The sequence below is a fragment of the Ruditapes philippinarum genome, unplaced genomic scaffold (assembly GCF_026571515.1).
Source record: "Ruditapes philippinarum isolate M1 unplaced genomic scaffold, ASM2657151v2 ctg11899_1_1_1_1, whole genome shotgun sequence".
In the NCBI taxonomy this organism is placed as follows: domain Eukaryota; kingdom Metazoa; phylum Mollusca; class Bivalvia; order Venerida; family Veneridae; genus Ruditapes; species Ruditapes philippinarum.
This window is the reverse complement of record NW_026853162.1, coordinates 1-17,074: the sequence shown is the minus strand read 5'-3', so window position 1 is coordinate 17,074 and position 17,074 is coordinate 1. Positions and strand designations below refer to the sequence as shown.

The following is a 17,074-nucleotide window of genomic DNA, read 5'->3' as shown; positions in this document are numbered from 1 at the left end:
CCAATATCTAAACTAATACATTATCTGAAAGGATGCATCCTAACAAAATAAAGATCAAATAATAATTTGGGTTTAAGTGTAAAGAAGGTTTCTCAATTCTTTAAACTGGTGCTCTAGATTTAAACCCAACACAAGATATAAGAACATACAGTTATATTTTAAAACCAATTTATGCTGTTATGTTGTCTCTGTAGTGTAATCCAATCAGTGTTTCATTTGACATGACATAGTGACCTTTTTATAGATAATATTTACTCATAATCATTCATATTATTGAGAAGAGCATGTTAACAATGTGTGATGAAAAGATGATAAATAACATCAAAAATTGACAAATACCATTGACTGATCCTAACAGCTCACCATTGAGATTGAATTTAAAAGAGTCTGTGTTAAAATATAATCTTACACTGGGTTTGAAGGGCATCCCTATGGAGCAAAGGATGTCACAGTCATTCCTCTGCCTAAACAGAACTTTACCAAACGCTCATTGAGGAAATATGGTAAAACTTCAATCTGTTAATACCAAAATGTTAACTGTTATAATATTCTGTTACTCGATATTTTGTCAACAAAAACAATTGTTACTACGAGGGATGATCAAAAATTATCCGGACTTTGTAAATAATTTTTTACCTGATAAAATGAATTTACATAAAAATACACGGACAATAAATCGGAATCTTTCCCCTTAATGATACAGAAAATACCAACAAGAAATATAAATAAAGAAAAAAGTTATGCTTTCATTGGCATGTACATGTAAAGCAATGCGGCGCACGGTATATCTGAAAAATTGACGTTAACTACGTCACAAGCGTATTGTCCTTAACGGAGCAGCTTTTTACTCATTCACAAAGTAGGCCAATACGTGGTACACATGTTATCCACTGCCTAATATATATCTCTCTGTACAAGTCGGTATCATATTGTATTGTAATAAAACGGATGATGATAAAGAGCTCCTGTGATTACGCAAACTCCCGTTCTTTCCTATTGTAACATGATTGCTGGAAAAATCGCACATGCAATAAACTATATTATGTATTAAAAATAATGTAAAATAATGTTGCTGAATGATAATGTATCATACACACTAGAAAATAAAAGAATAATAAAACTAAGAACAAAATTGTCATTATTTTAAAATAAATAAAACGCATAGCCGAATTTGAACCGTGACTTTTTAATTGTTGATACAATTTCTCCATAAGACTACTGCGTAAATTAATAAAATAATTTATACAATTGTAAACCAAGAAAACAATTTATGTACATAATGCATTAACTATTATCATTTTAAAATCCTTAGAGATGACTGCACCGTCCCGTAGCTACTGTCGACCATCACCGACAATGTCCGAAGTCAATCGATTGTCATCTATCAACGTCTCGGCGATTGACGTCAACAACGTCCTTGAAAATTTCATTTTTCTGTTTCTCCCTTACTTGTTTTCTATTTGTCTATTACCCTTTCTTAATCATGTATGCTTATCAAAAACTATGCCGTGGCATACTGGAACTTTTTTCTTGTTAGTCATAATCCTTTTCTACGTTTTAAACAGTTTCTCGCCTTACTTTTAACAAACTTTTCTTATTGATCGATTTCCGAGACGTTCCAACGACATAGTTTTAACGTGAGTATTTTTTTAACAAGTGACCTTTGAATTGTGATTGCAAATATAAATATGATTTAAATGAAGTCATTTTTTTCTGACACGTCAAAGATATGGTTGATGACGTTTTGACGTATTTTGAAATCCAATTTAGCCATATTGTAAAATATACGCAGCATTAAGCGCCGGATGACAACGCAAATTGACGCACTGCGCCGGGTGTGCGTTACCATGGGTTTTGAATTCGCTGTTACGGACAAACTTTTTGCGTTATCAGATTAGATATAGCATCAGTTTACAGGTATTGTTTTACGATTAAGTGTGATATATAACAATAAGTGATAGGTTGAAAATTCTTCAATTGACAGTCACAGTCCTGTTTATTTTTGATCAGCCCTCGTAGATATCGTTATTTCGTCTGAACTTGTTTAGGCTTATGATTTACACAAATCAAAAAGAACATCCACACAGAATACATTTTAACATCCCACGGTGAGGTAATTTTACTTTATCTTGTCGTACGTGACGTTGATATCTAGGCCGTTTAAACTAAACATTTCAATATTTTCACTTAAATTACTGACTTGCTTGTTTGACGGCTTTATGGTACAGCAATCAAATATTCTTTTCGTTTGCTCGATGGTGAAATTATACAATCCAATATTTTTGCTAATCCTAATTGGTGACATCTTTCCATCGCCTTTAATTAGAATACTTTTATACCGTATAAGTGTTTTCATTCATATAAAAACTAGTGTTTATATGGCGATAAATCATTAAGACAAAAACAAAACTTTTGTTACAAAAATTAAAACAAAATAAACAACAACAACAACAAAAAAACAGACACATTTTTTTACTTGGGGACGATATGCCGCTTTTCATGGAATGGCACTAACGTGTCTCATTGAAGGTTCCATGATAACCGCCATATGAATTCAACTGCGGATGTTTCAAAATTCTAAATTTTACCAGTTCATGTTTAATAATGAATTCTGCTTAAGCCGGTGCTAGGGGGCGTGGACGGTAGTTTGCACTTGACAGTACCGTCTATGAACAGGCTCAATCAAACCGAGCCTGCAACATTTTCAATTGTGCCGTGTTTGACTTTCTTTATGGATTCTTATTTCTCTCTATTTTGAAGAGTAAAATAAACCCTATAGCAACAAAACGGCGGCAACCTTGTATGATTCTAGTAAAGCTCTGTCTCCCCCTTCACATTCAAGTAGTCCGGTTAAAACAAAACTATGCAATATTGAGAGCATGAAAAGAGATCAATGTAAACAAGTAACGTCTCCTAAATATCTTGAAAAATTGTAAAATTTATTGTATCCTCAATTTTTAATATGAATTGGCACCATGAACGAACAAGCCGAAAAGTTGAAAGTCTTTACTTTCCAGACGTCCTCTAATGTGTAGTATGCATAGTCACTATTGCCTGTTGCAAAGATTACATCTCCGCTTAAATCTTGGTCCTAATTAGAAAAGCAAGTAAACACATTTGATTAGTTTTATTAGGTTAAAGCAAATACTATTTTGAAGACACTATCAGTCAAGTAAAACTAAATGTATATTATAAAAGCTAACAATTTTACATGATTGTGTTTTATCTGATTTCGCAAATATAGTTTATAATGTCTCTGGAAATAGCCTCTCTTATCTTTCATGTAATACACTTTATATATTATACATATAATGAAAACAGTATTCAACATGACATGGTGTTTACACTAATACATTACATAATTACAAATTACTGATGACAAATCTTTATACAATACGGATATTGTCCTTAACATACATGTTTATATTTCAAATAGACGTTCAGTTGCAAAACTTTCTTCATGTGAAAAGTGTATGCATTGCAAAAAAATGATATAATTACTGAACTTTTTGTCCAGTTGGACAATGCATAAGAAACATGTCTACATAGCTTGTTCGTAATTGTTTTAACGTATCCTTCAATTCCCCCAACACGAGTTTCGGATTGTGATGCGTATTCCATAACTGAAAATAGGAAACCCCTTTTTAAACAAGTCATTTCTTACACATATCGAGTAATTTCATAATGAGTTTAACTATCATTTGAGTTAAAGAAGATCAAGCGTTGGTTGAGCTGTAAACTTCATTCAGAATCAATAAACATAATTATCTTCATGGCCCGAATTATAATTATAAGACCTTTTGTAGCCCGCCCTTTTGTTTTTTCTATATACAACTTGGCATTTTTGCATACAACTTAATGTTTTACAAAAAAGCTGAATTTGAAGACCAAACAAAAGAAACCTTTGTGGTAATAAAAACATCTTTTCGGTCTAAGACACCTTCGGTTATTTTCTTTTCCAACGCTCTACCAATTGCTTCCTGTGTCCCGTAAGCCCATGCGCTTTCAAAATGTCGATATCCGGCTTCCACTGCAACACCTACGGCAGCTTCTATGTCATCGGGACTACCCTAAAATAAAAGTGGATCACTACAAATACCATGCATGGTTACCTATGTTTAAAAGGTCCTCACTTGCATTACGGCTCTGTTTTTGTATTCACGAACAGTTAAAATTATTCATCTGGAAGTTGATTGACAGCTAGCACTAACGATAACACCAAAATACAAAGTAGTCCTTTGGAACAAGCTATTTGAATGTTTTAATACATTAAATAGCTTTTTAAACCAACTTAATTTTGACTTTGAGAATATTTAAAGTAATTTCATGATGAAAACACAAACATACAAGAAGAATATACGTGCACCCTTCCTTTTGTCGGAAGCTGTGTGTTTCTAATTTTTATCGTTATCGTCTAGGGAAATAAATACATCACTTTTAATAATTATGCAGTTTAACTGAAATAGGACAGAGTTAACACGTTTGAACAACAGCTGATGAAAAATGAAATCAGGTACATAATGTACTCTATATCTCTTTTGCAAATCTACATAATTGCAGTTAACTGGTGCATAAAGTTTACTTGTATAGACGCGCAGGAGGTATCTCTTGATTGAATACTCCTGTGCATCAGCGCTTTCAGTATATTGTGACCTTATATGACATAATTAATTTGAATTCAAGTCAACAGCACATATACCAACATTCATGTTACAAATCGAAAAGCTATATACATACAAACTACATGTAAGTAGTAAGGAGAATCATCAGTTAGGTAACCGAACACAAACACACACAGATACATACACGTTAAGTAATGTTTCTTTTTATAGTAATTTTGATAATTGAAATAATTATTGGCATATCCCTCCCCTTCGTTCCCTCTCTCGTTTAAATCAGAAAAAACACGAAAACTCCTAAAGAACAAACAAAAACGACAAAATTGAAAATGTCGCAGGCTCGGTTTGAGTGTGTTTATTGATGGTATGCCAATAAAATGTGTCAGTTAAAATCTAAGGTCACTGGCACCGGCTTAAGCAGTTCTCAACATTTATCATGAAATGGTAAAATTTGAGTGTCACTCAGGTTAATATTGCCAAACAATACTGCTAAGTAAATCAACGCATTAACTGGCGTAGTGTCAGAAAATCATGAAATTGCGTGATGCTTTTCTTTTTCACGGTATGATTAAATGTATAGAATAAGTTCACACTCCTAATTAATTTAAAATATTGAAATTGTATTATTTTTCACATGCACTTCTTTTAAAAATATGTTTATACTCAAGCGATTTGTATTGATAGCTATAGCGATTTGATCTTATTAAGTCCTAGCTCACATGATGAGTTTTCAAATATGTCAGCTCTCACACAGTTATCAAATCATTAGTTTTTTTTACTCAGATGTCTTGCATTGTTTTATCGTTCTGTTTTGAACAAAACTTGATTTAAATTCGTACACTCGTTCGTGATGGAATACTTTTGATATTATTGAGAAAAGTCAAAACTTAAACTTTGATATCTTTGCTATTTAATTTTGAAATTAAAATGGTATTTGAGTCGCGTACTATTTTAACACGCTTACCAAGCGATAACAGTAAATATCATTTTCAAAGTTTTTTCTTTATCAACAGTTCAAGTATATATACACAATGTAATGACTTAAAAGTTTACGTTCTTGTTTCCCAAAGTATGTAAAAGTACCGAGCCCAACAGATGGAATCTTTCCAGATCCAAGGGTTAAATGTATGTTATGTAAGTCCATTATTTTAAAACGTTAAACGAGTTATTAATGTATGATACTATATAATGTATAATCCTATATGATAAATAGGCCACCTAGATAATCTTGAGTGTGCTTAACCATGCATAATGCATTTTACTCATTTAAATCGACTTATAATCCTTTATGATAAATAGGCCACTGCTTTACCATGCAAATTGCACATTACACATTTAAATCGACTTGTTCGAATATTGTCAGTATCAGTTTATCATAATCTAATTCATATAATCATATTTAACATTCTTCAAAAACTCAAATTTCATCATTTAATCAAATTAGAAATTTGTCATTTGGACACCTAACACCACATGTCTCTAGATGAGTCAAATCTTTAAAAAAAATCAATTTTCAGTAAAATGTAAAAACGAAATTAAGAAAAAGCAAAAACTTTCACTAGTCAAGAAGTGATAAAAAATTCATCACCATATTTTTACTGCGTGACTAACGGAATAATGGCAATTTTCGCATAGCATATTTGGAGCTTCATTTTGGTATTTTACGTGGATTGAATGCAGTATGTAAATTACTTTCTTTTTCACTTGACAATACATTAATTTTTAAAACACTTTAAAAATTAACATGACATTAAGAATATGGAGGCATACTGCTTAAAGCCCAAATTTCATGTATCACAGTACCTTATTGACATATTTATGCAAATTATTTGAAAGACGTGTGTAATATTGATAATGCTGTTATAATTATACATGTAAAAGTATTGCTAATATTATTAGTTTCACAAACCTACGGGTACAGAAACGGGTTGAAAAAACTGTACAGACACGCCAATTCTGAAAAAGCGTTTACAGATGCGAAAGAAAGAAAACACTTTTATAATTACATGCACGAAGTGGATGATCAAGCCCGCTTAAACACTTACATGTAATTCATTACTTTAAGTTTCTTAATACACCAGTTTATTCTAAAAACGTATGCATTTTTCCATATAATATGATAGTTTCTAAGTTATCAGAAAATCTCTTTAAAATACTAAAAGAAGCGTTAGTCGATTTTTAATTTCACTCCTAACGTCTAACACATTTTCGGTCAAAAGCTGTCTGATTTGCATTTAACTCTCTGTGAAATACATAGGAAAAAATAAATGAAAAATTTTCATCGGTCATCTTTATCCGTTCTCCTTACCAACGCCCAATAGCATCCTAGACGCCTTTTACTGTCCCGGTTTTTTATGTATCCGTCATGCGACTGCATTTCCCTTATACGACAATATAAATTGTTTGTTAATCGGGCGCATAAAAAAGTCGAAGCTAGCAACGTTCAATTTGATTGAAATCGTACCATCGGATGGCATTTAAACTTGTTTCCGATTATCGATCATCCGCCTGCATCGGTCTTTGTGAAGTTCCGACTATCGGACACAAGTTCGAATCCCGCTATTTTTAATGTGAGGTATTCCATGCAAACGACTGCGTTGTTCTTTAATGGCTACGAGTAAAATACAATAGAAATCAGCACAATATGCACAGTGATTAAAATATTGAAAAAAACGTAAGTTTATTAAGGATCCCGCAAAATTGCTTTTCCCGATTAAGACGTCCAAAAAAATGTCATTATCATTAAAACCACTCTTTCTTACACTTCTTTCGTTAAGTAAAATAGTAAAAAAAAAGAATACATGTATTATTTACTTTGGTGCGTTATAAAATATAAATACGTTGGATGAATTATATAAATCACCACCCCCTCCCCCTAAAAAAATAAAGTAAATGAATAATAATAAAAATTTCACAATCCAAAGTATAAAGGGATGTATCAGTCTGATTAACATTAAAGATACAAATGTTTAACAATTGAAGACATAACAATAGCATAGAATCGCTCGTTTCCAGTTATTTCTTTATTTTTACTTCGAAATGAGAATAAATAAAACCTTGGTAGTAAAAAACATATCTTTTATAAATTAGTGGCACCGTCGTTTATTTTCTTCTCTAACATTTTACCAATTGCCCCTGGGTCCTGTAAGCCCATGCGCAATCAAAATGGCGATACCCGGCTTCTACAGCAACATCTACGGCAGCTTCAATCTCATCGAGACTACCATATAAAAAAGAATTTGATACATTACAAATGTCAAACATGGATACAAGGTACTTTTCTGACACTGTGGTACACATTATTATGCATTTAATATCGTATTAATGGTTACCTTTGTGGGATCAATATGATAAAGTCAATCTTAGCAGCATTCTTATTAATATAATAAATATTATATTATGATTTCCCTTAGGTCGTTCAGCAAATCCTTCAAAATATCTTGTTTAAAATAAGACAGCAAACAGATTTTAGTCTGTTCAGAATAAGCTTCTACATAACGCTTGTCTTAGGAACTGAAGACCATCAATGTGAGGTCATTTTCTCGTGACCAGTCAATTAGTCAAACAGTGGCTAGCTTTCGAGTCTTTTAGATCGATATCAGAAACCATAAAACTTGCAATGAGCGAAAACAGAGATACGCGCTTTAGACACCAAAGGGTTAATAACTTAAATTCAACCCATAGATTGGTTTGATCGTGTTGTGCAAAAACGGTATAGTAGGCATATTAATTCTTTAAAATGTATTTACAATAGGGTATCTACAAGTGATTTAAGATTTGAATCAAAACTGAATATACTGACAAATATTTTTTTTAGGATTGGCAACCAAAGAGTACCCGCGGATGTTTAAAGGTGGCGTAACTCGCAGCTTCCATTTGAAATGCGTTAACGTTATCTGTGTTTGCTTAATGAATTCCATTAAATGTAAGTATGACCTTTTTCTTGAAAAGAAAGCATAAATCCAACTTACTACTTCAGCAGAATGAACTAGTTAAAATTAAAGGAAAACATATGTACATAGATATTTGAAATTAAAATATTCTTTGCCCATAGTATAATGTGACATTTCAAAACTTACGACTAGAACAACCCATATGTTAGATATAGATAAGTTCAAGTTCTTGGGTATTATGACTCATTTGAGCAGTATCTTAGTAATATAGGAATTGATACATATAGCTCTTTTATACACAATGTAAATCAGCATTCCGTCTGTTAGCAACATAGTGTCCGCTCTGTTTCTTTTGAACCGAAGAAAAGAAACTGAAACTACTTGGCAGAAATGGTTAACATAATGAGACGATGTGCCAAGTTGGTTTGGGCTTCCCTACAATTGGCCACACCATAGTAATAACTTAATTGTTTGACATGAAATGGAAAAAACACACTTAAGTCAACTTGTGTTAAACTTTAATAACAACAGCTTAGAAAATTTGACATGTTGCATTATCTTCAGACAAAGCTTTGTTGACCTCTAAAAAAGTTACATAAATTACGACCCTGGGCTAAAAGTAACGCCCGCCCTATGTTTTGAAAGCACATCTAATATCTTATGGAAATCAACATTGCCAAGGGCTTATATATTTATCATGTAGCATTGTCTTGAAGACTGCGATATCGTTCAGAAGAACTCTTAACGAAACTATTGAATGCTCTTCGGTGGTGGTTGGCGTTCTTTCACGACAGCTTTGAGCTTCGTCTAGATGTACTTTATCATGTACGCCAGATCTGTCGGTCGAGAACATTAAAATAATGGTTTCCATATTGTTGTGCCAGTCAAGTGTTAGGGTACGATAATATAAAGTTTAATTGACACAGATGCATGTATAAATAATAGTTAGTGGTAGTAAATTATTTTATTATATCATAAAATATTTTAAAAAATGTGGGCCGGTGTATTAATTTTATTGCTAAAACAACTTTTCATAAAGACGTATATTGGGCCCGTATAAAAGTATACAAACGTAAAAAGCCTGTTATTAAAGTGGAATCTCTCTATACGTACCTATATATAGACATATAAGAACTGATTAAATGATCAGGTAGGACTGAAAAGAGACTTTTCCCCTTTTTACTTGAGATATTATATGTAGCTGAAATACCATTTAATAAATGGCGATCATCTCAAATTTAAGAATTTATGATTACGTTGCCAATAAGGACGGCGATAAACAGGGTAGTTTCTAGTGAATTGATTCAATAGTTTCTGCATTTGTTACAGCAAGTTTGGCCTACAAAAAAAACCATATATTCGTATCGTTTGGCGGAAAGCTGGATTAAAACATATGCAGTATGTTACATCAGAAATAGATTATGTTAGAAGTACGTGTTGGTTAGCAGACGAAATTCGAAAAACGGTTAAATTGCGTGTTAAATTGACATTCTGCATGATAATGCACATGTGAATGATCGTGTGAATGAATAGGTAACAAATACACACACACACACACACACACAGCTGTACACAGCTATAATTTAGTTTTATATATACATTGATTAGTACATGTTCTTATATAATGGATTTACATAGAATACAGTTAACTTTAGGATCTGGATATATAACATCTATTGGACTCGGAACTTTTACTTACTTCGGTAAACATGTATGTACTATTTTAGTAATCTTTCAGGTGGTAGGATACTACGTCATCGCTTACCTGCAAATGTCCCCACTCAAAATGTTCTTATTTCATTTTTTTCGGACGAAGTCCGTCTTTTTCAGTTTGACTTCCTGTAAAATTAATAGTGAAGCACTGGTCATTTTAAAATTACAATCTAAAATCGGTGACTCTCATTGGTCATTCTATAGTTCTAACCGTTTAAAAAAATAAGAATAGTTCTATGATAAAATGTAGGGGATAGTTTTGCCACTATAAAATGAAATGTAGATGATAGTTCTAAAATAATATGTACAGGAATGAGGATATTTCTTTTTTAATTGTAGGGTTAATTTGTAAATGATTACAAAATTTATAATGTCAAACGTAAAACAAGTGAGTGAACCGCCTTGAATATATGTTGTTCTTCTTTGAAAAATAATCAATATCAAATTTAATATGCTATAATTTAATGTTTACAAAATGGTATTTTTTTAATAGCTTCAATAAATAATTATTATGTAATTGTTATGCAAGCATTGAAAAAAAAAAAATTGTTTTGAAACCTTAGAAATAACATAATTTTGCATGTTACACAGATTTAATAAGGCCTAGTTTCGTTTTAAAATTCGTAGCATTTTGCAAGTAGTATCCTACCACTTCTTTCGTTAATTTTGTTTATTAAAAACGTTCAAAAATGGATATTTCATCTAAGATTTTCCTCAAAAATGTGAAAAAAATGTTTTATGTTTGAAGTTATACTCGCCTGAGAGAAAATAGATAAGAACATATTTCAACAATCCGACTATTAACTTCCTAGACTTTAATGATTAAAATACATCAGTATAATTTAAACACATGTGGTCTGATGCCGTCTTACTGACCTGTTTGAAACCACTCTAAACATGATGGGAACGCAGTACCTTTTCAACATGGCTGCTTGAAAAAGGGAGTGATTTAATGATACACTTGTAAAGATTTAAACGCGTTTGTGGGATCTACCGCATATAATGATATTATTTATGCTTGAATCATTTAACTATCTAAATATGTTAAAATATGAGAATAAAGATCAATAAGTTCACACAATCCAATCACACCAGAAGGCACTGAACTAAAATTGGGACAGGACAGAAGGACGGTAAAAGGAGGGAAGGGATATATTATAAGTAAAATGATAATAAAAGAACCAAAAGGAGCCAATGTGGGAATTAAAGGGACTAGGTATGTAAATGGAAATGAAGGGGCGCAGAGCACAAAACAGATTAAAAGAGGAGATGGGAAGAAAATACTTACCGTTATGTAACTTATGTAACCCACCCTCTCTGAGAAGCAAGTGAACGTGAGCTTTGCTGACCATTGTAGCAAAGATCTGCCCTGTAAAACAATTACTGGGTGTAATCTTTAACCATCATGTTAAATGATTTAAATTGTTTTGTTGTAGGATTTAGTAATTCTAGATCTTCCGGGTAAAAAGAAAGATGTAAAGGAATCGGTCTTATGTGTAGTCTAACATTTTGGACAATTTCGATGCAGACGTGTATTTTGAAGACCTAAATATGTTTCTACTACTGCAGCTAGTCTAATGAAAAACATTCGAGCTGAAGTTTGACCGGATGACAGCGATGTGCATTTGAATGCTTTTTTGCCCACCGCAAAGATTTTGCTGTGGCTTAAAAAATGGGAAATGTATATATGTATCTATTGGATTTATTGAGATTGCAAAAGAAATTTAAAATTTTTTATCACACTTTATCCAGATTTTTATCACGGTCTGTGATCTCCGGGCTTCTTAGGAATCAGAATCAACGTACTATAAAAACTTAACAATTTCTTTTGGAGGAACTTCTTCTGATCACACTTTCTGTAATTGTTCTACCTCTTGCTGTATAAATATTAATTTTTGGATGACAACATGTGTTTTGCGAACACCTTTGAATTTTGGTATCTCTAGGAATTCTAGTTTGTAACTATGACAACCTTAATCTAGTACTCATTTCTGGGATTGTCCAAATGACTTGTGAAGAACCGGAGACGATCCCAATAGGTATCTTTGGATGTAAAGTAATAGTGTAATCTTGATTAGTCTTTGTTACGAAAATAACGTACCCATGTAGACTTGTTTCAGTTACTGAAGCGTTCTTGTACTTTCGGTATGGTAAAAAGTTATGGCTGATTAAACGGTCGGTTTTTTCCAGTAAGAACCACATGCTGTTGAAGGAAGAGGCAGAAGTTTCTTCTTAATATCTGTTGCTATTATTCTTTGATTATTCTTTTTCTTTATTTAACTATTTTTTTAAGTCCAGAACCAAAAACGGCTTCATGAGAACAGGGTAGTCTGAACATATGTTCTTTAACATAACTGACCTCTTTTCATTCCGTGTCAGCTGCTCTATGAAAAATCAAATGATGAAAAGAATCTGAACGTGCCACTTTATCAAAGGATTTTGTGGACATAACAGAATTGTTTACTGAATTTGGTTTTCAAATACATGTAAAACCGTTATTAGGTTAATCAATGCTTGTTGCATGTAAGTGTTGATTATAAAATAGAGACATTTTAAGCAGAATCCCTAAGTCATGTTCCATACGAGCTATTTACATTGATATGTCAGCTGCTCTAAATATTTTAAAGTGTAATTTAATGATCATAGTTTGACCATGACATTTAAATGACATCCGACCGTTTAGGTCATTTTTTTTCATTTTTGGATGTGATCCATACTTGGACAAAATAACAATTATAAGACGAAACAAAAATATTGATTCATTCAGAATAATCTTTGAACTTAAAATAGCATTGACTGTCGAAGTCTAGTCATCGAATTTAGCTCAAACTTGTGATCACTTTGTAATTTGTTTTCTCCTACATGGTATTAACAGCGTTTATGACGGAAAAGCGGAATGGTAAGTGCTTCGAGTTTGACCTTGACGGTTATATTATTAGTTTTAAAGATTGTTGACAGGTTATATGACCCTATATAAACGGTTATATAGCAAACAGCCGTTTATATACGGCCATATAACCTGTCAACAATCTTTATAACGAATTTATAATACAGCAAGCATCATTTTTTAGAAAAAAAGTGAGAGTTCTGCATGAATCGACAGCAGCCGTCTATATTAAACTATATAAACGTCACGATTATCCAATGAAAAGTGACGTTACAAACATGCAGTATTGTAAGACATTCACTATCAGGTTTGCCCCTCACCGCTGTGGGTTCGAATCTCAACAGGGACTTTGGATTCTTTCATGTGATGAAGCTATCCAGCTAGCTTATGGAACGTCGGTGGTTCTACTCAGGTGCCCGTTCGTGCCTGAAATAATGCACGGAAGGGCATCTGAGGTCTTCCTCAGCCAGTAAAGCTGGAACGTCGCGATATGACCTATACTGTGCCGATGTGACGTAAAACCCAATCAAACTATCAGGTCAAGTTATTGAAGTTATTGATTTAAACTTACAATGGTGATATTACTTTACGAATTGAATGCGAACATTGATTACATAAAATACACTTTTGGCAAAACCGACAAATTTGAATATTTCAACTTTCACATTGACTTTTAATCGGCATTGGCTGTTGTATGGCGCTTTGTTATTTGTTTAAAGATATTATTTATACTTTGGCAAATAAATTCTCCTTGAAATGAAATTATCACCATGTCTAATTATTGAATTTGCTTGAATTGTGATAAAAATCGACATGTTTAGTTTATATTATCTTGCTATCTATAATAATGAGTGTAAAATTACGATTAACATAGCAGACGGCATTCGAATAAGTTGCTTAAATTGCGTATAAATTAGCATTCTTCATGATGTGGTTTCAAAAGATAACAACGCATACAGTCCTATACGTTTATCATATAGTTTTTTACATGCCTTACTTAGTTCATGTTCTAATACAATGGATTTACATTCAATACAATTAACGCTTGGGTCTGGAATAATTCCATCTGTTGGACTCGGCACTTTTACATTCTTCGAAAAACATGTATGTAATTATTAGTTAATATATATAGCTTTTCTTATTGAATTCATAAAATGCTATAAAACAACGTGGATCTTTGATTCCCATAAATTGATTGTGTTATGTTATATATTATACTCAACATGTTACACTTGTGACAAATGAGGTCGATATTTAGCACGCATCTGTGTGAAATGAGCTATAGAACTCGAATAGATGTTGAAGTATCAACTAAACTAAAAGTAAAACAAACTGAGCTTTACTAATGAGTTTCGTATTCTGAGATGTCTTGTGGTTTTGGTGATTGTTACAAAGAAGAAAAATAATCACTTTTTATCCGCCAAAGAATACGTTTACACTATGTTTCCGGTGGCAATGGCAATAAAGTTTCTGGTCAAATGTGGAGAGAGTACAAGGAAAGTGTGTCAACAAAGGGTCAGGGAAACGTGACAGATCTATAACGTGCTATTGTTTTAAACTGTCAAAACTTGCCACGACAGCCACGGCGCGAATAAGATACGTAAAAAGCTGTAGTACGAGGATGTAAACATTAAAACGTAGCAACACGTAATAGCACGTAATAGCCCGTTACAAAACTTGGGACTTGTCTGAACTGGGACGGGAATCTTGTGCATTTCCCGACACGTTCATTCATCCCTAATAGAACGATGCACACCCCTTAGTACGCCTTGGAGGATCTGGTCTTTTACTCCAGCGGCTCGTTATGAAAACCGCGAAAACCCGTGATAAAACTTAGCAAATGTTACAAAACTTAAATTAAACATAAACGGCCAAAATATATGTGGGTACTTTGGGGAACATTGTGTAAACGTATGTTTATTGCTCAACTATAATAATTAAAGAATAAGGCGGCTATCGCATTCCAGTATTACCATGCTATACCGTTATGATATTGTAGGTATGTGATATATACTTAAAAACATTACAAAAAATATACCAACCGCCGACGTAACTGAGTTGGTAAGGATGTTATCTGTTAAATTTCTACTTAAAACAGTCCGGCCCTACTTTTTCGCAAAATGGACATTTTGAATTAATTTTAAAACATTTAATATTGTAAAAAATTTTAATGTTTCTTAAACTTTGTATTTCTTCTTGTTTCTTATGATATGACTTTTTATTACAATATGAGAGTTCTCCTAACAATTAATTGTATTATTACATATCAAATAACCACATACATGCAAATGCAAAAGTACAGGAAGAGATGTCAGGAGGCGTGAGAAAATACTAAAAAGTTCCTCCATCTGCAGAAATTTCATGTTCATTAAAAATACGGCCGGATGAAAATTTGTTTAAGTAATAAAAAAATAATACACCAGCCCACAGACGCTATTACCACTAACAATTATTAACACATGTTACTGTGTCAATTTAACTTATTAAACTTATTGTACCGTAACACCTGACTGGTACAACAACATGAAAACAATAATATAAGATTGAATTTAACATAGTGATCCCACAAACCATTTATACGATATAAAGTGCTTAAATAAATTGTACCACAGTGTCAGAAATATCCCATGTATGCTGTGTAGTATATCATTTTCTATTGTTAGGGTAGTCTCGATGAGATTGAAGCTGCCGTAGGTGTTGCTGTAGAAGCCGGGTATCGCCATTTTGATTGCGCATGGGCTTACAGGACCCAGGGGGCAATTGGTAAAATGTTAGAGAAGAAAATAAATGAAGGTGTCATTAAGCGAAAAGATATTTTTATTACTACCAAGGTTTGATTTGTTCTTATTTTGAAGTAAAAATAAAAAGCAAAACACTGGAAACGAGGAATTCAATGCTATTGTAATGCCTGAGATTGTTATAGTTTTACTTAATCAAATCACACTGATACATCCCTTAATACTTAGTTAACTTTGGATTGTTACATTTATTATTATTTTCTATTGTTTTAATTATTTAACTCAATTTAAGGAATGTAACACAGTGGTTTTAATGATTCATCTAACTTTTTTGTGTATAGATGTTTTAATCGGAACTGGAAAGACAATTAACGGGAATCTAAATAAACTTTGGTCCTTTTCAATATGTTTAATCACTGTGCATATTGTGCCGTTTTCTATTAAAAGAACTCTACAAGCTCTATTTTATTTGACTCGTAGTCATTAACAAACAATGCAGCCGTTAGCACGGAATTCTTCACATTAAAAATAATGGGATTCGAAATTGTGGCCGATAATCGGATTGTCACAAAGGGGCGACGCAGGCGGATGATCGATACATCGAAATTCAGCTTAAATGCCATCCGATGGTCCGATTTCGATAAATAGAATGACAGATACACATAAAATGAAAATCCTGCCTCTATTCTTTACTGTGTGTTTCAAAGGAAGTCAATTAAAACTCAGCGTTAGACCAATGCTGAGAGTGAAATAACTTTTAGTACATTTGTATATTTGTATTTTTGCACAGATCTTTCTGATAACTGAGAATCTATGTTTTTATAATAAACTGCTTTAATGAGATTCTTAAAGATATGAAATATAACAACCAAGTGTTTAAGCGGGATTGATAATTCATGTCGTGAATTTTATTACAAAAATGTTTTGTTTCTTTTACATCTGTAAACCCAATTAATTATCACTCGTGGCGTGAATGTAAATATTATTTACATTTCCATTTCAGTTATGGAATGCACACCACAATCCAAAGCTCGTGTTGGAAGAATTGAAGGACTCGTTAAATCAACTACGAACAAACTACGTTGATATGTTTCTTATACATTTTCCGACTGGAGAGAAAGTTCCGTGAATATATTAGTACACTTATTTATACATCCATTTCCTCAAATAAGGTTTAATAGATTAGCTATGTTGTCAAACTAGAATCTGATGCATAATTTGTTA

At 32.6% G+C, this 17,074-nt stretch overlaps 2 protein-coding genes across 2 annotated transcripts; one reads left to right on the top strand and one right to left on the bottom strand.

Annotated features, from left to right (window-relative positions):
- Nucleotides 1-429: 429 nt before the first annotated feature.
- LOC132735922 (aldo-keto reductase family 1 member B10-like) lies at nt 430-7,919 on the bottom strand. The gene is made up of 5 exons (XM_060722964.1): nt 7,746-7,919; nt 3,903-4,070; nt 3,507-3,623; nt 3,011-3,091; nt 430-516 (listed from the first exon to the last, which is right to left on the bottom strand). The coding sequence occupies exons 1-5, from the start codon at nt 7,917-7,919 to the stop codon at nt 430-432; spliced, it is 627 nt and encodes a 208-aa protein (XP_060578947.1).
- Nucleotides 7,920-10,079: 2,160 nt separating this feature from the next.
- LOC132735915 (prostaglandin-E(2) 9-reductase-like) lies at nt 10,080-17,036 on the top strand. Its single transcript, XM_060722954.1, has 3 exons — nt 10,080-10,223; nt 15,776-15,943; nt 16,854-17,036. Exons 1-3 carry the CDS (start codon nt 10,137-10,139, stop codon nt 16,977-16,979), a joined length of 381 nt encoding a protein of 126 aa, XP_060578937.1. The 5' UTR covers nt 10,080-10,136; the 3' UTR covers nt 16,980-17,036.
- Nucleotides 17,037-17,074: the final 38 nt, after the last annotated feature.

Bases quoted from the DNA above. Each gene is read 5' to 3' on its own strand.
- LOC132735922 (XM_060722964.1), bottom strand. From the start codon at position 7,919: ATGTGTACCACAGTGTCAGAAAAGTACCTTGTATCCATGTTTGACATT. The intron at 3,092-3,506 runs GTTCAGTAATTA...TTTTCTAATTAG, and splicing joins ATTGTCCAACTGGACAAAAA to GACCAAGATTTAAGCGGAGA. The intron at 517-3,010 runs GTAAAGACTTTC...TGGTATTAACAG, and splicing joins CATTAGAGGACGTCTGGAAA to ATTGAAGTTTTACCATATTT.
- LOC132735915 (XM_060722954.1), top strand. From the start codon at position 10,137: ATGGATTTACATAGAATACAGTTAACTTTAGGATCTGGATATATAACA. The intron at 10,224-15,775 runs GTATGTACTATT...TTCTATTGTTAG, and splicing joins TTACTTACTTCGGTAAACAT to GGTAGTCTCGATGAGATTGA. The intron at 15,944-16,853 runs GTTTGATTTGTT...TTTCCATTTCAG, and splicing joins ATATTTTTATTACTACCAAG to TTATGGAATGCACACCACAA.